Source organism: Triticum aestivum, chromosome 6D (genome assembly GCF_018294505.1).
Source record: "Triticum aestivum cultivar Chinese Spring chromosome 6D, IWGSC CS RefSeq v2.1, whole genome shotgun sequence".
Lineage (NCBI taxonomy): Eukaryota > Viridiplantae > Streptophyta > Magnoliopsida > Poales > Poaceae > Triticum > Triticum aestivum.
In genome coordinates, this window is record NC_057811.1 from 421,876,238 (window position 1) to 421,897,606 (window position 21,369).

The 21,369-nt window shown below is 48.3% G+C and overlaps 2 protein-coding genes across 3 annotated transcripts; both read right to left on the reverse strand.

Moving 5' to 3' along the window:
- Positions 1–379: 379 nt before the first annotated feature.
- On the reverse strand, positions 380–5,222 carry LOC123145524 (craniofacial development protein 1). Of its 2 annotated transcripts, none has more exons than XM_044564954.1 (5): positions 5,030–5,222; positions 2,639–2,719; positions 1,538–1,699; positions 1,241–1,420; positions 380–942 (listed from the first exon to the last, which is right to left on the reverse strand). In XM_044564954.1, exons 3-5 carry the CDS (start codon positions 1,637–1,639, stop codon positions 568–570), a joined length of 657 nt encoding a protein of 218 aa, XP_044420889.1. In that variant the 5' UTR covers positions 1,640–1,699; positions 2,639–2,719; positions 5,030–5,222; the 3' UTR covers positions 380–567. The 2 variants fall into 2 exon arrangements, with proteins under 2 accessions (XP_044420889.1, XP_044420888.1); XM_044564953.1 differs by having other exon boundaries at positions 1,538–1,662; positions 5,030–5,221.
- Positions 5,223–8,048: 2,826 nt separating this feature from the next.
- Positions 8,049–12,342, reverse strand: LOC123145525 (chaperone protein dnaJ 16). The gene is made up of 11 exons (XM_044564955.1): positions 11,864–12,342; positions 11,392–11,515; positions 11,236–11,318; positions 11,034–11,145; positions 10,847–10,951; positions 10,247–10,297; positions 9,167–9,253; positions 8,976–9,084; positions 8,747–8,895; positions 8,610–8,663; positions 8,049–8,543 (listed from the first exon to the last, which is right to left on the reverse strand). The coding sequence occupies exons 1-11, from the start codon at positions 12,028–12,030 to the stop codon at positions 8,250–8,252; spliced, it is 1,335 nt and encodes a 444-aa protein (XP_044420890.1). The 5' UTR covers positions 12,031–12,342; the 3' UTR covers positions 8,049–8,249.
- Between the last annotated feature and the right edge of the window lie 9,027 nt (positions 12,343–21,369).

Sequence of the window (21,369 nt, forward strand, 5' to 3'; positions counted from 1 at the left end):
CTGGCAGGTAAGAATAAAGGATTGAGAAACCCATTTGCCTCTTCTTCATTAACGCTCTATTTTATTTTTTATTTTTGCGGGACATCACTCACATTGACCAGCTGATTGTATAATACTCCCTCCGTTCCTTTATATAAGGTGTATTTATTTTTTGATAAAATTCTAGAATATAAGGTGCATTTCTTCTAATTCCTCGTAATTCCCTTGTTAGCCCTCCAGAAAAGAGAAAGTATCTCTGTCCTATTGTTTGTATCTCTTCTTGTAGCAAAAGAAGAAAAATATCTCTCTGTCAATTGCATGTGTATCTCATACTTTCCTGGACTAACTGATTTACTTGCCACTAACCAATAAATTTTCTAAGGGTAATTTCGTCCTAATATGTCTATAATTATGTTTCTTGGTCACCGTATCAAAAATAATACACCTTACATAAAAGAACGGAGGGAGTAAGAGGACAAGGCATCGATGACATAACATCTTTACCATTATCTATCTCAAAAGAATCTCCACCAAGTACTCCAACAAAAGGCAAAGTGCTGCCAACATGATAGCAATTCCCATCAAAGCCTAGACATCATCGTCCTGCATGCTCTCGCTCTTCCGCTTGGCCATCAACGACAAGCGTGCGTCCCGCTCGAGCTCGTACTCCCTGTAATCGGCTCTCTTCAAGAACGACTGCCTATCAAGGTACTGGTTCGAGCTCTTCTTGTACGCCCCCAGCTCCTCCTCCACGCCCTTCTCTGCCTTGTACTCTCCCCAGTCTTTCTTCGTCTTGTCCAGGACACTCAGCTTCTGCTTCTTCCTTATCTGCTCCAGAATGTTGTCCACAGCCGACGGCGAGGCACCCGCCGCACTGGCCTTCTCAACCGCTTCCTTTGAATCCGCATCTACGAGTTTCTTGATCTCAATATCCTTGCCAGCAAAGTCCCTTACCTCGGTTATCTGTTGGATCATAGAAAACTAGAATATTAGCAACATCATGTGGAATCAGATGCACAAATCATACAAAGTGTCACAAGTTTGTCATCTGTATCCACAATTATCAGGGTCGTTCCAAAGTTTTTGCCAGTTGAACTTAAGCTACTCTACAAGAATGAACACGGAGCAGCAAGTAACAAATGTAAAATATAAAAAACAACAGCAGTTACACATTTGCCATGTGCCGACACAATTTTTGAGATGGAAGCTTAACTTGAACTTAATAATAATAAAATATCTGTGTGATGCTGACAGTATTTACCTCCACTTTCCCTCTTCCAGATGCAGCAGTAGCGGCATCTCTAACAGCTGCAAGAGCGTTCGCCGCAAGTTTTTTGGCATCCTCACTTGTTTCGTGTTGTGTCTGTTGTTGCACATTTTTTGGGACTTGATCATTTGCAGAAGCCTTTTTTGGTGGAAGGCCCAGAATGGTCATCCAGTTCTGCAGGATAAAAAATTTAACTTCTAAAATAAAATAAGGCAACCATAAATAGAAACATAAAACATAACAGTTTGAGCATCAGCTTGCCACACGGTTAATACCAGAAAGATTACTCACATTTGTGGCCTTAGGTTTCTTTTCTTTTGCTGCTGTTTTGAGCTTAACCATAGCAGGTTTGGGCATCTTCACAGGCAAACCGCTGTTCATTTTCTTCCACATATCCTCCACACGTGATTTTGTGTCTGCCAAAAAATGAAGCTTCACGCCATGTGCTTATATCTACAAAAGCATTTGTGGAATAAAAATAGCAAAAATACGCATAAGGACCAAACAGGCATGACATGCTACACTGCTGTCAAAAGTTCAACACGGGCCATGCATCTGAAAACTTCATTGACATATCATAGGTTTAGTTCTGAGAAATAAAATCAGGTAACCTACACAAGTTCATGTTCACTTCACGATAAACAATGTTTACAAAAACAAGAGTTCATGTTCACTTTCTTCTATTTCTCCTCGACTGGTGTTTTGCTATCCATGCCTACTTGTCAGTAACAAATTAAGGGTCCAGTTATTAACATGTTGTCCTAGAATGTGTGCATTCAAACTTCTCTAACTTTGTATCATGTTGTATTGAAAAATATTTAGTCTGGTCATGAGAGACTTAACACAATTATGTTTTTCATGGAAAATATTCCATAATGTCACAAATTCATAAAATTTTACTAGCATAGTCACATGAGAATTAATGCTAAAGCTGCATATCAGATAGCATGTCCATGTCACAAATGGAGGGAGTAAAACATGAGGAAAATTCAAAGGCAGCCAAAATGGCTGGTAGCCACTGTTGGAGTTGAATCGCTCAACTCCTGATACTAAATGTTAGAACAGAATCACTCAAGCTCTACCCCCCCCCCCCCCCCCCCCCCCCCCCCTACTCGCACATACACATGGTACACACACATGTGCTCTTTGTATTTTATTCATGCTTGAGAGGCTACATCCTGCCACAAGCTTAGTGCCTTTTAAACACATACACGTTGCCTCAATATATAGGCTGCCCAAACCGACCTAGCTAGAAACAAGCTAAAGCAATGTATATCTGGCAGCATTGCTTAACAGCTAAGCCACTCTGATTAATGTCTGGAGAAACACCAACTTTATTTTGCAACTAAGAGAAGAGAAAATCAAACATGGAGATAAATTAATAGTACAGACCAGTATCATGAAGCTGTTGCTCTGAGTTGTTAGCATCTCCAGAAGCTGGCAGTTTTTCATCTGCAACCATAGCTTTGGACCCTGGCATTGACATAAACAATATGAGAATTACTGAGTGCATGACTGCTAACTGGAAAAGAAGGCCCATGCTAACAACAATGTTTGGGGTTTGATTAGGCTTTAGTTGCACTATCCGGCATCTGCAGAATGCTGAATGTTTCAACAGAAGTTTTACTTTTTTTGTTAAATCTTTGCAGCATGCTTTCAATTCAAATAGCATATATGCCTGTTTCAGAGTAGTGCCCATAAACAGAAACACATTTGGCTTGAAAATATAACAGAAGTAAAATCATTCTTTAGAAATACTCAGCACATTTGAAGGTCTTATATTTTGATAGGGAGGGAGTAAATGATAAGGAAATTGCTGTGCACAAAAGGAGAGCTGCAACCAAGTGACCCCAAGGTGATCCTCAGAAAAAGTTCTGTATTTCAACACTTGGGCCCTGTTTGAGAGAGCTCCACTCCAGCTTCACCTCCAAACTGCTTGAGTTTTGGAGACTACCCAAAACCCCACCAGGCACTCGGCTTGCCCCTCATTCATCTCAGCCGAAGCGTCTCTCAATCTCTCTCCCAGACTCTCACAGCAGCAGCAGCACTCAAGCAGCACAAGCCAAGCCGCTGCCTATGAAGCACCGATACGTCGAAAGTTGGCGTGTCTGCGTACCGCACGTCGCCGATACGGCGATACGCACGATACGGCCGCGATACTCGTATCCCAGGCGTATCAGGGTTTCCGATTAAAAAGAAAAGGAAAAAAATGACGATACGCTGGGGACACGCTCGGGATATGGGCAGGACACGGCCGTGCAGCCTCGAGCCCATTAAAGGCCCACGTATACGCCTAACCTCGTTCTCTGTTCGACTTCACGATTTGATCGAGGGCGACGAGCACGCCGCCGCCGCCTGTCTCGCCGCCGGTGCCGTCGCTAGGACTGACTCGTCGCCGCCGCACTGTCAACTCGCCAAGTGACCTCTTCTCCGCCGCTATGGCAAGAGTGAGGTATTGATTCTTGCTGTGTGTGTGTTTGACGTATGTGCTTGGCTGCTTGCTGGCATGTGTGTGTGTGTGCGCGCGCGCGCTTGCCGTATGTGCTTGGTGCTTGCTGATGTTCCTGCTACTGTCTACTGGCACAGAGGGAAATACTCAAATCACCATGTAATCTGCGGGAGATGGCATGACAGCAAGCTAATGGACGAGGATCGAGGACATCGATGACCATTCACGACATGAAAAGACGCATGAGGCAACCAATGGGGCATCATTTTGTTCTCATCTCACGCATTATATTAGTATGTTCTATCTTTATTACATGCCATTTTATTAATTATGTATATATACTCGCCGTATCGCATATTGCTGTTTCTAGAAATTGTCGTATCCCGTATCGCCGTACTCGTATCGCCGTATCGGTGCAACGTAGGCCGCTGCAGCGTTGCTCCAGGAACAGCAAGCCCAGCATGCAGCGCCTCGCGCCTCCGACGAGCACCAGGGCGCCTCGTTCGCGCCGCGCTCCTCCCCAGCGCCAGCCGCCCTCCTCCACGCAGGCCACCTCCTCTGCCTCGCGCTTCTCCGTGCCGGACGCCTAGCCCAGCCTCCCCTGTTCCCGAGCCGCCGCGCCGCCAGCGCCGATCTGGGCGTCCCTGAGTACCCCCTCTCCCTCTCACTATCCAGCTGGGCGAAGGGATGAACTTGGCGACGGCTTGCTGGCGGGAAGGAGGATTCTGGATCAGCACTTGGCGTCCACGCGCCGGTAGTTTGGGCTCCAGATTGCGCCGGGAGACCGCGAAAACGGGGAGGGGAAAGGGGCGCACCTGGAGGTTTTTTCCTCTATAAACACCTAAAATAACTATCGGGGAGGGGAAGGGGGGCGGGGAGCCACTGGAGCCCGGCTCTTTTCAGCTTTTGACTCTCCATAATCAGCTTTTGAGAAACTTCCCACAGAATCAGCCGTCAAGTTCTTTTCTGAGATTGTGGTCTGAGATTATGGGATGAGTTGTGTGCTGAAATGTCCGTAATGTCCCTGAACTGAAACTGTGTGTCGAATTGCTAACATTCAGGCATCAAGCAAATCATCTACTCCTTCCTACCAAACAAACATCTATCCATCCATCGTTCCATGTACAGAGAAGAACTAGGAACAGGGACGAACAAGAAGGAATAGAGGCTGCACCCAGGGCGGCATTACCATGATCAACTACAACATGAGAGATTGTAAATATAATACATCCATTCATCAGTCCATCTATCCATCAATTTTGTAACAAGAAATTGATAGAAAAGAGAGACATGGAGGACAGAACAGAGAAGACAGAGAGGAGAGGAGAGCTCACCTTAGGCGACGGCCCGAGCGAACTCCGGGAGGCGGCGTCGGGCGTTGAGGCCAGCGGCTTCAGGTGAGCGGCCGGGGCGAGCTGTCGGGCGGCGCGGCGGCGGCGGCCCTGTAACCCTATCGCGAGCGCGAGTGCGGAGGTGGGGGATCGAGCGAAGGAGAGGGATTTTTTTTTTCTGAGGGAAGGAGAGGGACTAGTCGTACGACTCGTTTTTTCTGGGCGCGGCCGGCAGTGGCAGTTCTCTCGTAATTTGCCTCTCAGACAGGGGTACTATCTCCAATCGAAACGTTTTGTTTTGTGGGAGAGCCCAGAATCGCCCGAAGCGAGGTTCCCAGGTGAAATGGACAAAAATAGGGTTTGTTTTTTAAATTACTTTCATCTTTGGGTTATTTTTGTCTATTTTGCCAGGTCCCAGACGATTTTCGATTGCACTAGCGATTGTAGTGATTCTCAGATGATTTTAGACAATCAGATTAAAATTCTTTTGAGCTTTTGATTTTTCAGATCAGGATTGTCCAAAATCGAGTGAAAATAACTGGGCTGGAACTGAAAAAAGTGGGTTTTTTTTCCTTCGTTACCCTAAAATAACTAGGCAACCACTGGGCGTCAACCCGGCTGATAGCCCCCGCATCGCTCGTCCTTGGATCATATCATCATAACTGTTACTTCATGCTTTCGCACATCTCATGATTCACTAATCGCACATCTCACCGCACCCTTTTGCGGCACCAGCTCACAACTTCGATTGAAATTGTCGGTGGCTTCGCAACAGTGGTGTTGTTGTGAGCCCACCCTTCACATATCGTGTGGTGCAGCATCCCTGAAGGAACACTCTCTCTTCCTTTGTGTTTGATTGCAGGGACTCGTGGTTGGGAAACAACACTTGGGGGCATGGCGGCTTGTTGCAAAGAAGGGGCGAGTCACCTCGCGACGAGTTCAAGAAGGTATGAAGGGAAGAGGAGAAAATGGGATGGGAGAGGATGTACTTGCAGCAATGCCGCTGCAACGACGGTTTTTGCAACAGCGATGGTCGGCGCCTTTGGCTACAAGGATGAAGGTTTGCAACAACAATGGTTGGTGTCACGCGACTTGCATATGTCTTGCAGCACGATGGTTTGAGGGTTGCAGCAGCGCGGCGGTCCGACCTAAAAGACCAGTGGTTCAGTGGTTGCAGCAACACAGAGCGGTGACTCGTTGTGCATCGGTGGTGATGGAGCGCGAGGTAGGAGACTACTCATGCGAGAACAAAGGGGAAATGCACAGGCCCACTGGACATATGTTGCGTGCGCTACGCGGTCAAGTAAATGTAGCGACCGGTTAGGTGAACCGAAGCGTCTTCCAAATAACTATCGAGGACGTGATGCATGAGCTAGTGGACTTTCCCTGAGGCCCAACAACTACTGACATACCCAGTTAGTCAGTCCGATCAAAATCCAATATAAATGAACAATGCATGCCACCTCATTCCACCTATATAATTACCACCACTCTCCACCCCCTAAACCCTACCCGCCCATGCCAGTTCACCCCGCCACTGCCGTGAACCACCACCCTCTCCCTAGTTAGGTAGGTAGGTAGGCTGTCGTTGTTGTCGTCACCGGTGGGTACCGCTGACCAAGATGTAGAATCTTCGTGAAGACCCTAATGGCGAAGACCATCACGTTGAAGGTAGCCCTCAGAAACCATCGACAATGTGAAGACCAAGATCTAGGACATGGAGGGCATCCCCCGGGCTAGCAGCGAGTCATCATCGCTGGCGATCAACTAGAGGACGGATGCATGCTCATTGACTACAACATCCAGAAGGAGTCGATGTTGCACCTAGTGCTCCGTTTGAGGGGGGTGCCAAAAGATGACCTACACCAAGCCCAAGAAAGTAAAGCTCATTGTTATGTGGTCCTATGGGGTTGGCGACTCCACCGGCAAGGTTACCTGCCTCTGCAAGGAATGACCCAACGCTAATTGTGGCCAACCACTCCGGCCACCACTACTGCAGTAATTGCAACCTTGCCTATGTCTACAACTAGGAGGCGTAGGTTGCTATGATCTTCACTTTCCTGGGAGAAGAAAAACCAGAAAGTTTTGGTTAGCAGCTAATGTTTGTGTGTTGTTTTGAAGTGGCATTTTGAAACACCAAACACATGTACCCTCTTATGGTGTGCGTACTTTTTGTTTTGATATCATGTCGTGATGGATTGTTAATTAGGATTATATTGGAGTTATTCATTTTGTTATATATTTCTGCCGATGTGCCACTCGTCATCTGAGTAACCTATGTATTCCATGATACTTGTTATGTCCCATATTGTGTTGTTTTACATGCTTGTGTGCTATATAAATCATGTAGATCTTATAATGTTCATGTACATCTTATAGTGTAAGGTGAAGCATAATGGTATTCGTTTGATCATAGTTATGTTGTGATTCATTTTGATGCTTTGTGGGATAGTGTTATGTTGTTGTTGCAGACATTTGTTGTGTTTTTCAAAGGCATAACAAATAGTCACACATTAACACAACTTGTCAAATTAGCTGAAACATAACTCAGTTCAACATCATATGTAATGATCCATCTTAACAAACTCACAATGCTATGCTAGCTAGCATTAACGATCAAATATGTGACACTTGAATTAAATGTTATGCACAATAAATTTGAACAAATCCATAAGACAATTAGGTCACATAATATTGCACAATATTATAGAGCTAGTGCAGAACAAGCTCGCTAATTTTCGAGTTACTGTTTACTCCATGTAGCAAGTATTATTGGTTGGCAGCCAGTACTTTTTAGCTTTTCTCAAGCTATATTGTCAATTTAAAACCAGGACGCTACTTGAGAAAGTTGTTTACGCCAACGTGACAGGTAATTTTCAGGCTTTAGCAGATCAGACAGTTCGTGCTGGCGTCCCTCCAGGCAGGACAGATGACCGAAACCCGCCCCAAATCAAAAGCGTTGGGGGCAAGATTATATAAGTGCAAATGTTGCGCCTTCGGCACAAATGCATGAGACTAGAAGTACAAATAAGAGTTTTCAGGGCTAGCTGAGTACTTCAGTACAAAATACCATTTCTTTACAACATATTCGAAATCTACCAAGATTCCTGACTTTTCAGGAAACAAATCGGTACAGCGTAGGGAGAAAAGATATGAGAAGGCGAATACTGCAAGTGGAATCATCGACACAAAATAATACATTCAGAACGACACAATACATCTCTCAGCAGGGTCTTCTTTTGTCCACTTTCAAATGATGGATGTTGAACCATCTCTTCCTGCGAAGCCGCTCTTTAGGTTTCTTTTCTTTTTTATTAGGGCCCTCTTCATCGCTCGCTGATGCCTCCATCGTCGTCGGACTCTTTGATTTCTTCTCTTTTCTTACACTTTGATCATCATCACTTTTGGACCCTTTAGAGGATGTTTTCCCTTTGCTGTCACTGGAACTCCGCTTTAGAGTTGGGCTGTTGGTGTAGGATGCATGAATGGCATTCCTTTCGTTGAGAAGCTCATCAATCTATGCAAGAACATTATGTGAGAACAAGGCAAGGAACAGAAATAGATGTTCCACAAATACACGTACCGTTTGCATCTCTTGAGCATATCTGCTGGTCATCTCAGTGAACTTTGCTAAAACCTGCCAATTCCAACTCTTAACAATGATGTGTTTTCACTTAAAAGTCTGTTTCCGTAGATAATCTGCAAAAGGTGAGGGCATACCTCTCTATACTCCGACTCAAATTTAGACAGCTCGGACCGTTTTGCAAGTATCTTTGCCTCCACGCTTCGTAGCTTCTCCTTTTCGTTGGAAAAGGGTTCAGCACATACAACCTCTAAGGTATAGGTTGCACTTTTGAAGAAATTATCGCCTAATAGACCAAATGCTTTATGTAAGCCTATACATGTTTGCCATGGGTAATTTTACAGGAAGTAACATAAAGTGGCATACCATAAACAGCAAAATAATGGGTCCCTTCTTTCAGTTCATTAACTTCGCATGGTTGAAAACCATCCAATCTCTTAAAGAATGCACTATCGGGATCTTTTGCAGCAGCAGCCTCGAAATAATTGGAGCTTGTAAAGAGGCAAGCCAACAAAGAAACAAAAGGATAGACAACAAGACACTATTTGTATACTCACTGAATTATTATGTTCAAAACGGTACACGGGAAAGCCAAGAAAGAACATCCCAGCAGAAGTAACTTTCCCGGTCTTTGCACTATCTTCCTGCAACAGAATGGTAGATATCAGCTGACATAATGCTCAAAGCCTCAAAAACTAGTACACTGAAAATTATAAAATGGACCAACACAAGCATACTTCCAAGGCATTACATTATATGCAATTCAAATTTGACAACACAAAATTGGGACTACTCCAATCACACTAGAAGATCTGGTTAGGCCCAAGAAAGCAACATGTGCGTGAATGCCTGGATTTAACCAAGCTTCTGGATGGGGGATAGGACCACAAGAAGACTTTGTTAAGGTTTAGGCCATTCGCAGAACGCAGCTTCCTGGTAAGATTATGCAGAAAGCAGTTTCTAGCTGGTGTCCCTACAGACATACAGTCCATATCTAAACCTGAGATGATGCTGGCGGACATATCTGACATTTACATGAATTAGCAAAATGCAATATTTTAAGTTCCCTAATTATACCGAGGTGAGGGAAGTTCCAACCATATCAACAAAGTATAGATTCTGGGCTTCACAAGCTCCAATTATTACAATGCAAGCTCAAGTTCAAAAATTCACATAAGAAAACATTAACACAAGGAGGGTTGTAATGAAACATAGTTGTATGCAATAAATACATATTACAGAGAAAACATGGAATAATGGACCGACACCCATGATTAGAATGTCTTCTGGACTATTTGACACACCCTTTTCAGTAAGAAGAGGAGATTTAGGAAAGATAAAGGCTGATGGCAAGAAACAAATCATGCATTTTGACAATTCATGCTTGGTAGGTGACAAACTAGTTACAAATAGAAGCAATGTTCTTATGCGGTAAAGGCATCATCCTAAAGTGAGCACCCACCGCCTTAACGCTTAGCGATGACTAAGTGCCTAAGGCGGGCAAAATTGTGGGGAGCTGTCAGCGTGCTTTGCCGCCTAAGCGTCCAAGGCAGGATGCCTTAAAAATTAATGAATAGAAGAAAATGCTGGAAATTATGTTTGTTTGGACAAAAAAATGATAAGCCAGATAAACATACCTGTAAAGCAAGGCTTAACCCACCGTTCTCTTCAGGTTCAAAATAGAGCAACTGAAAGGAAAAAAGACCTGCCTTAGAAATAAGAACTTGTTCATGGGAGGAAACCTGAAAATTTGCCAAACTTACAGTGCAATAATACAAAATACTATGTACTGTGTACTTGATTATTTGAAATGTGATTATTCAATGCCATGATAATCTCAAGAGAAACGACCAGTTATATGTCCTGTTGAGATGGTGCACATATCAGCAGTGGCGGAGCTACCACAAAAAAACTGGGCCGGCCAGATAGTACAAACTGTGCTACCATACTAAAAATCAGTACATTATTGTAGGCTGGACTTCATGTAATTTTTTTTAACCCTGGGCGGGCCATGGCCCTTTTGGCCTTGCCAGTGCATATCAGTATATCGCCGCAAATTTCTTAACACTCAGAGTGCAAAAGTTAACCAGAAAAGAACAGATAAGTTAGTTGACTTATCCAAGTGCAACAATACAAGTAACAGATGGCGAAGCTTCTCAGCCAAAGTAATGTAATGGAGTAGTTAAGTTATCAAATGAACGTGACACATAGATGCTAACGACGAGTTTGCAACTAACCTTGAATTTACTTTTAGCAGTTGAACAAACTCTACACACTAACCCCAATTTGGCTTCTTCTTCCGTTATGTCCACTGAATAAAAATGAGCTGATTGTTTTTCCACCTGCCAATGTGTTCAATCTAAAATATTACTCACTCGATAAAAAGAATGCATGGAGATGAAACGAAGGCAGGTAGTTTCCAACCTTCCTGCATACGGATTTGCCCAGATGGAGCTGAGCAATCTCCACTGAGCCATTCAATGCCTCCTCTAAAACTGTTGCCGAAACTGTGGTTTTGATTGGTACTCCTAGCTTGCTGCACAAACACAACTATCACTACATAACCTCATAACCAGACAAATATTACTATATTAGAGAATAAAACAGCGTGTCCTGAACAAGTTACCTAAACAGAGCAGCAAACATTGTATTTACAGTGTTGAGACTTGATAGGTCCAGCTCTAATTCATGACTATCTGCTTCGATGGCCTGCATGGCAACAAAAGCATTAGTCAAATGAGAAACAAGCAACTCAAACTACTCAAATCAAGCCATACATCACCTCGAATCCAGAGGAATCATACTGCCGCCTTTTATCAGGATCTGAGAGGATGTTGTAAGAGAATGTGGCTTCTTGGAACTTCTCGGAGGCAACGGGGTCGTCTGCATTCTTATCTGGATGGTACCTTCAGGGCAAGCATTAACAGAAAATTACTCAAGCTGCTGCATTATTGCCCTTCGTCAAACTATTACTACTATACTAATCAAGCTAGCTGATAGCTACTGAATTATATAGACATCCTGGTCTGGTCTTAACAAGCGATGAAAAAAGGTCCCAAGAAATTGTGTGCCTGTTGTTGCGAGAAGCGACAATTTCATCCAGAATCAGCTAATGTTCCCACACCAGGAGCAAATTTGATATGAAATACGCTATACCCAGCAGAAATTTTAGCAGTTGGTATCATCCTGGCTAGCTGGATGACTCGTGAGGAGCACAACAAGAGCACGAGGCCAAATCCTGGAGCTTGACTTACTTGAGGGCCATGCGGCGGAAGGCGCTCTTGATCTCCTGCTCCGTGGCATTGCGTCCCACCCCCAGCACCTCGTACGGGTCCCTCCTCTGCGCCGCGGCGCCGGCCGCCGACGCGGCCGAGTCCCCCTTGTTCTCCGACTTGAACGACCCGAACTTGGGGCCCGCCATAGACGCCGCCTCCGCACCCTACGAACAGGGAAACCCTAACCCCGGACCACACGGCAGCAGCAGCAGCAGCAGCAGCTCGCTCAGATCTTACAGCAGCGGCGGCGCCGGCGAGGAGCGCGCGCGCCGACCACCCGCCGCGGCCTTCGGCGGCGGCGACGGCGGCTGGATGGAGCGCCGGAGGGGCGGGCCCTAGGGATTTCGCAGGCGGCGGGGGCTGGCCAGCTCCAGCAGCTGCTAATTTGGGACGGTGGCGAGGCGAGGCGAGGAGCGGAGAAGGGATGGCGACGAAGCAGGGCGAGGAGGGAGAGGCGATAGGGAGGGGCGAGGACGAATTATTTAGGGGCCGGCATGCGGGGCCCGTCGGGCAGTGGGCCGCCTTGCCTCGTCGGACCGGGGCCCTGCCGGCCGGGTTACCGTGTCCCGGTCTCGGTCGCGCTCCGGGTCCAACCGTTGGCGAGTCCGCGGAGCCGATTTGAATGGCTCGACGGGCCCGCGCACGGTGGGACACACGTGTAAGTGACGGGGTTAAGTACTCCAAAGGTGACCTTGTGTGTCCGGTGACAGGTGGGGCCGTGTGAGCGGATGCATCAGGTCAGCTGACGCAGACTTTCGACAAACGTTAAATCATTTGACTTTTCACTTTCATTCACCCCAGAGGAAAAGTATCGGATACCTTGGGAAATATCACATCCGAAAACAGCCTAAAGGAAAAATATCATAAACCTTGGGAAATTTAAGTTTGGTTAAATTGCATGCAACTTTCTTTTTCCCTAAGCGACGGCTAGGGTATACACCTCCCATCTAAGCAACACCGGCGAGCCTGTGGATTTTCCTTTCTTTTGACCATCGCTCCGGCATCCGGTGATGGGGAGGAGAATTCCGGTGCATCGGCGGCTAGTAGTTTACGTTAGGGTTTTTAGTCCTCGCAGCGGCAGCATTCGGACGGATGGCGGCGCTTCTTCTTCGAGTTGGTCTTCCATGCTCTGATTCTTCTTGAATTTGTCTGTCTGGATGGAGTCGACGGAGCTCCGATGTAGATTTCTTTCGTCTCTTTGAAACGGTAAGGTTAGGATTTTTCATCGTGCGTGTGCAACAGCCAGATCTGGGAGGGTTCAACAACGATGATTACAGCTACAGGGCCCTGGTCCGTAAGGGCACATGCTCTGATAGGGGAGCGATGACAGTAACGTGTCGGCGGCTTGTTCAAGCGGCAACAATGGTCGTTTAGTTGTCTAAGAGTATCTACAACCGGACTTGGCAAATCCGACCTCTCAAACGCGCGCGGACGTGCCCGGACGTGTCCGCGGTCACTGACCGGGCACCCCTCAAATCACGTCGTACACATCCTTGTATCTCATATCCGGACCCCTATATCCATATTAAATCATGCAACGTCGATCAAACTACGTAGATCAACTGACCGGATATAGAATCAGACATAGGACATCACAATAGTTCGCCAAAAGATCACAAACGGTTGTTCATAGGTTCACCAAAGTTCACATAAACCACGGACAACTTTATACTACATCTAAAACTTGAAATGAAATTGAACTTCACCACTTCCGGGCCGGCCCTTTCCCCTTCTAGTCGTCGGTGTAGTTGTAGCCGTCGGCGGCTGGCGGAGGATCATCCGTTTCGTCGGACGAGGAGGACGAGACTATGACGAGGCCCTTGAGGCGCTGGACGGCCCGATCCTGCTGGCGCCAGAGCTTGGCCAGCCAAGCCGCCTCCGTCGCCTTCTCCTTCGCCTCCCGCTCGGACTGCTCGTTGGCAAGCCGGAGCGCCTTCGCGTTCTTTCGGCGGAGCCGCCGAGCATCTGTCTCCGCCATCGTAAGAGACCGGCGGTAGACCCACGCAAGGAGCCGCTCGTCCTTGCCAGGCTCCGCCGGTAACCTGAAGGAAATATGCCCTAGAGACAATAATGAAGTTATTATTTATTTCCTTATTTCATGATAAATGTTTATTATTCATGCTAGAATTGTATTAACCGGAAACTTGATACATGTGTGAATACATAGACAAAAAGAGTGTCACTAGTATGCCTCTACTTGACTAGCTCGTTGAATCAAAGATGGTTAAGTTTCCTAGCCATAGACATGAGTTGTCATTTGATTAACGGGATCACATCATTGGAGAATGATGTGATTGACCTGACCCATTCCGTTAGCTTAGCACACGATCGTTTAGTATTCTGCTATTGCTTTCTTCATGACTTATACATGTTCCTATGACTATGAGATTATGCAACTCCCGTTTACCGGAGGGACACTTTGTGTGCTACCAAACGTCACAACGTAACTGGGTGATTATAAAGGTGCTCTACAGGTGTCTCCGAAGGTACTTGTTGGGTTGGCGTATTTCGAGATTAGGATTTGTCACTCCGATTGTCGGAGAGATATCTCTGGGCCCTCTCGGTAATGCACATCACTTAAGCCTAGCAAGCATTGCAACTAATGAGTTTGTTGCGGGATGATGTATTACGAAACGAGTAAAGAGACTTGCCGGTAACGAGATTGAACTAGGTATTGAGATACCGACAATCGAATCTCGGGCAAGTAACATACCGATGACAAAGGGAACAACGTATGTTGTTATGCGGTCTGACCGATAAAGATCTTCGAATAATATGTGGGAGCCAATATGAGCATCCAGGTTCCGCTATTGGTTATTGACCGGAGACGTGTCTCGGTCATGTCTACATAGTTCTCAAACCCGTAGGGTCCGCACGCTTAAAGTTTCAATGACAGTTATATTATGAGTTTATATGATTTGATGTACCGAAGGTTGTTCGGAGTCCCGGATGTGACCACGGACATGACGAAGAGTCTCGAAATGGTCGAGACATGAAGATTGATATATTGGAAGCCTATGTTTGGATATCGAAAGTGTTTCGGGTGAAACCGGAATTTTACCGGAGTACCGGGAGGTTACCGGAACCCCCGGGGGCTTAATGGGCCATAGTGGGCCTTAGTGGAAGAGAGGAGAGGCGGCCAGGGCAGGGCCGCGCGCCCCTCCCCCCTAGTCCGAATAGGACAAGGAGAGGGGGGCGGCGCCCCCCCTTTCCTTCCTCTCTCCCTCCTCTTTCCCCCTCCACTCCTAGTCCAACAAGGAAAAGGGAGGGAGTCCTACTCCCGGTGGGAGTAGGACTCCTCCTGGCGCGCCCCTCCTGGCCGGCCGCACCTCTCCCCCTTGCTCCTTTATATACGGGGGCAGGGGGCACCCTAGAGACACAACAATTGATCGTTTGATCTTTTAGCCGTGTGCGGTGCCCCCCTCCACCATAGTCCACCTTGATAATACTGTAGCGGTGCTTAGGCGAAGCCCTGCGTCGGTAGAACATCATCATCCTCACCACGCCGTCGTGCAGACGAAACTCTACCTCAACACTGGCTGGATCGGAGTTCGAGGGACGTCATCGGGCTGAACGTGTGCTGAACCCGGAGGTGCCGTGCGTTTGGTACTTGATCGGTCGGATCGTGAAGACGTACGACTACATCAACCGCGTTGTGCTAACGCTTCCGCTTTCGGTCTACGAGGGTACGTGGACAACACTCTCCCCTCTCGTTGCTATGCATCACCATGATCTTGCGTGTGCGTAGGAATTTTTTTGAAATTACTACGTTCCCCAACATAACCCACGGCGGTGGCGGACAGAGCTCTGTGCAGCATCCCTCTCCCTTGCCCGCTGCCTCTCGCGGCGGGCGGCGCGCGCCTCCGACTCCGGCGTGTGCGTCTGGGCCGGCGGGGCGGACACAAGCACTCATCGCTGCCCACTAGGGGGGCAGCAGCCAGTGTAGGGGAGGCGCGGATTGCGCAGGCCGCCTGTCAGAGCTGCCCCTGGGCCGGGAAGGGCCAGCACCGGCGTCCGAGCTGCGCCGACGGGGAAGCTGCGGCTGCGGCGAGGCTACAGATCCGGAGCCGCGTCCGGTCTCCACCTTGGACCGCTCCAAGGCGATGTGGAGGGCAAGCTCATACTCCAGATCCAGCTCGTCGTCGGAGCGGATGCCGGAGCTCGACATTGCGCCAGATTCGATCGGAATCAGTACGGGGAGAGGAGAGGACAGAGCGAGAGAGGAGAGTGAGTGAGCTATGGTTTCGGAGCGATGAGCCCGATGGGTTTTTTTTTGGGACATCTGTGGGGTCGGTGGTGAGCCAGGCTTGTCAGGCGGACGCACCCGAGCATGCCCGGGCCGCCTCATATCCGCCCTACATTTGGAAGGGATATGAGGTGCCGGTCAGCCCGGACGTTTGAGGCCCGTTTGAGAACTCCGGTTGGGACGGTCTTGTAACCGGTCAGTGACTGGACGGACTGCCCGGGCATATGAGACGGATATAGGGCGCCCGGCTGTAGATGCTCTAAGGACCTTGATATAATTTTTATTATGTTTGGATACTTGTACTTGTTGTGATTTTTTAAAAATAGATTCAGCTTTTTTTTCGTAAAAAAGGGAAATAAATGATAGCTCAAATTTGAGTCATATATACAATGACACAACGAGATGGAAAATAAAGGATTGCTTGCAGACGTGCCTGCAGACGTGATGCAGCAGCTCATTTGGCTCGATACCATGCCCAACACTACAAGCAAAGGGCATATCCGATCATGCCATCATGCAAGATAGCTAAAAGGCGGTTATCTCCAGAAGAAAGGACAAGCAAATCCCTAAACAACAAGGCTCCTACTACGTAATTACTTCATTCGTTTCAAAATAAATGACTTAATTTTATTTTTATTTTATATTAAAATTAGTATAAAGTTGAGTCATTTATTTTGAAACGAAGGGAGTAACTACCTACACAGGTTCACAACGGCTTGTCGATGCAAACGCATGCGACGACAGGGCGATCAAAAGGGCCAACTGTAGCAGGGCGTACACCGGAGGATCTAATCCGAGGTCCCACTGCCTACCTGTGGAAATTGTCTGATTGCAACCAGATGGATTAATCGGACACCAGATCGCGAATGATTGACTCCGCCTGGGCCACAACCAGCGAGGACTGCGTCCCCCTCCCAGCAGGAGGTGGTGATTGGATTTGCACTTTGTGTTTGAACTTTGGCACCGTAGGACATCGCTCGCAGCACCGGCCGCCTCTCCGTACAAGAAAGACAATGGGCCGTTGGGAATCGCCGGGCTGTATATGCAGACGGGGTGATGCTAAGAAGTGCCGCAAGAGGGAAGAAGTTGGCATTTGGTAAAGCATTATACTCCCTCCATTACTTATACAAGTCCACTATAAAATATACATTTTGCATCTATACGAGGCCATCAACAATAATCGAGACAAAATTAATGATGTTTTTCCATACTAGCAACTTGTTTAATACTTTCATGCATGCAGTCATAAGGGCAACTCCAACGGGGCGACCCAAACGGACACCGGTTTTGTCCGCTTTTGTCCGTTTGGGTCGCCCATCCGCGCGTCCTTGTTCACTTTTTCATTTGGGTCTGCGAGTGCGCCCAACGGTAGGCAGATCCATTTTTGACATGTCTGTCCTGACATTTCCTCAAACACGTTGCAGGCAGGGCAGGGGAGCTCGCAGCGCGTGAGGAGGCCGCCGGGCGAGCTCGAACCCCACGGCAGGGGCGGCACAACGAGCGCCACAAGCATGGCGCGGCGGGGCGAGGCCAGGCCAGGCGCTGCCGGGCGTGGCTGGGCACTGCCGGGGTCGTGCGCGGCGAGGCCTGGCGGGGCGGGGCGAGGCCGGGCGCTGCCGGGGTCGGACGCGGCGAGGCCTGGTGGGTTGGGGCGAGGCCGAGCGCTGCCGGGGTCGGGCGCGGCGAGGCCAGGCGCTGTCGGCGCGTGGCCGGGCGCGGCGAGGCCGAGCGCTGCCGAGGTCGGGCGCGGCGAAGCCAGGCGCTGCTGGGCGTGGCCGGGCGCGGCGAGGCCGGGTGCTGACGGGGTCGGGCGCGGCTAGGCCTGGCGAGGCGCCGAGGAGAGCGAGGGAGCCCGGGCGCGGCGAGACACAGAGGCGCAGGAGGCCGCCGCCGCGGTGCGGCAGCATGTACTCACAGTAGCCGTAGCGACCCGTGGTTGCACGAGAGGCCGGACGGGGGCCGGAGACGAGCTCGAGGCCGCCCGCGGCGACGACGAACTGAGTTGGCTGGGGGAAGTGGAGGCGGAGGAGGAGGTGGTGGTGGGGCGAGCGGGGTACGGGTAGGGAGCGGGGTACGGGTAGGGAGTAGAGCGACGAGGATGCCGTGGTGGTGGTGGTCGTGCGGGCCTCCGCCACCGGCCCACCGGCTCGCCGCGCCGCCGCGTTCCTCCGCCACCAGCCGGCCGCCCACTGCGCTCCTCCGCCGCCATGGCCTGCATCACCGGCCGGCCGCCCGCCGCAGCCACCGCGTTTCTCTCGCGCCACCCGCCGCAATCCCGCTGTGGCCTGCACCTCAAGTCCTCATATGGTAGGAAGTGCGGGTCGCTGCCCGGTGGGTTCAGGCCGGACACGAGAGGGAAGGAGCGGGCGAGAGCGAACGAGAGGAGCGCCCAGTTTTGTCCGCCACAGACCCATTCGTGGCCCATTTTTGCGCCCAGTTTGGGTCGGGACAGACACAGAACAGACAGCAGGCGGACGCTGTGTCCGTTTGGGTCACCCCGTTGGACCAACTTTTGTGTCCGGCTGACCCAAACGGACGAAATGGGTCGCCCCATTGGAGTTGCTCTAAGGGCATTTACAACGCATGGCGCTAAGGCAGGCGCCAGGGTAGGAATCCTGGTAGTTTTGCTCAATTCCCACCCTAATCTGGGAATTCGGCTGGCGTCGATGCCAGATGAGTCGTCGGGCGCTAGACCAATCACCCGTTCTATTTTTACATGCATGGCGCTCGTACATGGTTGCCAGCGTTGGAAGAAGGGACGCTTAACCTGGGCGCTAGGAATGAAATAATACTATATTACCGATCAAGCGCCTGATTAAGCGCCTTGCACTAGAGATGCCCTAATGACACTTAGCTACTTCTTCCACTCAGTTTTCTTGCATGCATGCGGTTTATTAATGATCCCACTAAACGAAAAGAAAGTTGGATTGTAAAACATGTAGTATTAAATTTTATTTTGATACCTGTAATTTGAGCTTGACCGCGTCCGCTTCTCGATGGATGGCAGTGGACAGAGGACGGGGCCTTCTGCCGGCCGATGCGCAAGTGTTTTTCTTTTCTTTGGGTCTACTCATTGTTTCTTCAAATAAAACTGCATTCATTATTGCTTCAAGAAGTTGCAGCAACCTGAAAAGGATTGTTCCTTGATGGAGCTAGGATGGGCGGCAGATCAAGTTCCGGCGATGGTGACGAGGTACGTACGGCGTTGCGAGGGTGGACGGCTCTTGCCGACGGCAGGGGCAACATGATGTTTTCGTCAGGTAACAACCTAGCTATCGACTCAAGATTTAACTGAACCAATTCCTTCAATTCAAGCTCCAAATCGTTGTTATTTGATTCGCTCATTGGTTACTGGCAACAACTAATTGGAGATATAATTGTTGATTTATATACAAACAATATCTTTAGTTGTTTTCAGATCTTCAATAAGGATCATCTAGCCCTCTGTTCTTTATCTGAAAAATAGACATTGTAATTGTGCCATCCATTACCTCCGAAAGTCAGGAATCGGAAAAATGTCATTGGCATATCTCTGCCACGAAGGAAGATTGGTTAGACAGAAAAAGGACCTCTGGTTATGTAGAGTAAATTGCACAGAAGTACCACAATTGGGGCATTGGAAGCAGATTGATACCAAGATTGGTAATTTTTACGTGTCAGTACCAACTTTGGGGCGAGGCGTTGCAAAAGAGGCTAAAAGTGATGTTTATACGTATTGACAGGGAAACTGACCGGTTGGGCCCGCCCGTCAGGCGCCACGCTGGCCAGTGCGCGCGTCGCCTGCGCTGGCTGCGCGCTGACTCGGACGAGGCCGGCTCGGGCCGTTTATGTGCGACCGAGCCAGACCCCGACCGCGCTCGCTTCTTCTTTCTTTCTTCCTGCCTCGCCGTCGCCTGCGCCCGCCACCGCCGGCCGCCACAGCACGCCGCCGCAGCCATGGTTCTGGAGGACGAGAGCAGCGACGACAACTCAAGCCTCCCGTACATGCACTCCGAAACCTCCACCGATGGGCTGAACCAGGTAAGTTACTCCATTGGAGCTAGGGTTAGGGTTCGGTTTAGGAAATTTGGGGATTTTTGTGTGTAGGTGGTCTTTGTTGTTAGGATTTCGTTTGATTTGATTTGTCCTCGTCCTCTGCACATGATGGTAACTTGGATTTTGCTTGGGCAGGTGCCTTTCTCTCTTGAGGACCCGGATTACAAGGGTCTTGAGCTAGATCTGATAGTGTTGTGCGAGAAGCATGGGAAGCCATCAGAGAGGCTTGTTGCGTTTGAAGGAACAATGACTGGGAGAAGGTTCTTAGCATGTGCAGAGCCGGTAATTTTCTTGCCTTGGTGATTAAGCACTGGATGTGTGTTCATTGAAAGTGGCAGAGTCTTGTTTGCCACCTGTGATTCAGTTATGTGCATGCTAAATTTGTTAGGAATGATCATTATTAAGTTCAGTGGAATGCATTTATGCTAAAATATATGCTCCTGTTGTGTGCACATGCTATTTATTTACACTTCTTTCCAAATGCAGTGTTGCTCAATATTAAGTTTAGTGGAGCCAGTTAGTAACAATTGCTTACTGCTGACAGTAGGTAGTCTCATTAGCTAGTTTGTTGCTGCAGGCTAGTGTAGTGTATTTAGGTGGGCAAAGTAGTTCACATTGTGTTGCTTATTACTGTTAGGATTTCATTATATTAATGGTCAATTCTTAGCAACTGCTGTTGCTTAGCACATGGCTGCTTAGCAACTTCTAAGTTGAATGGAGTGTTACTCTGCTGCCTGGTAAATATATGAGTTGATCATGCATTGTAGGATTACATTAATCTATTTTACAATGTGGTCCTGTTGCTTAGCAAATGGCTGTGCAAATCTAGTTAATGTCAGTGCCAACATTAGGTACTGCCATGAACTAACTGTTGCTTAGTACTCTTAGTAGTTGTATTGTACTAAATTTTGCCCTTCTAATTTTCCAGGAAGGTCAGAATTGTGGGTTTGTTCAGTGGGTTGATGAGCAGTGGCCCCCAACAATGGAGAATGCATTGCTGAAGCTTTGGTCAATGGTTGAAGAGAGAAAGTCTGCTAGGGTGAATGATAATCTTCAAAGTGCTCTAACTATTCATCAGTTGACAGAAGAAAAGAACAAGCTGGATGCAGACTATGACAAGTTAGTGAAAGATGTGCATCAACTTGTGGACTTTCAGCAGGATAGGGTTGTGGATTTCAGTTATCTGCAGTCTGCTGTCACATAT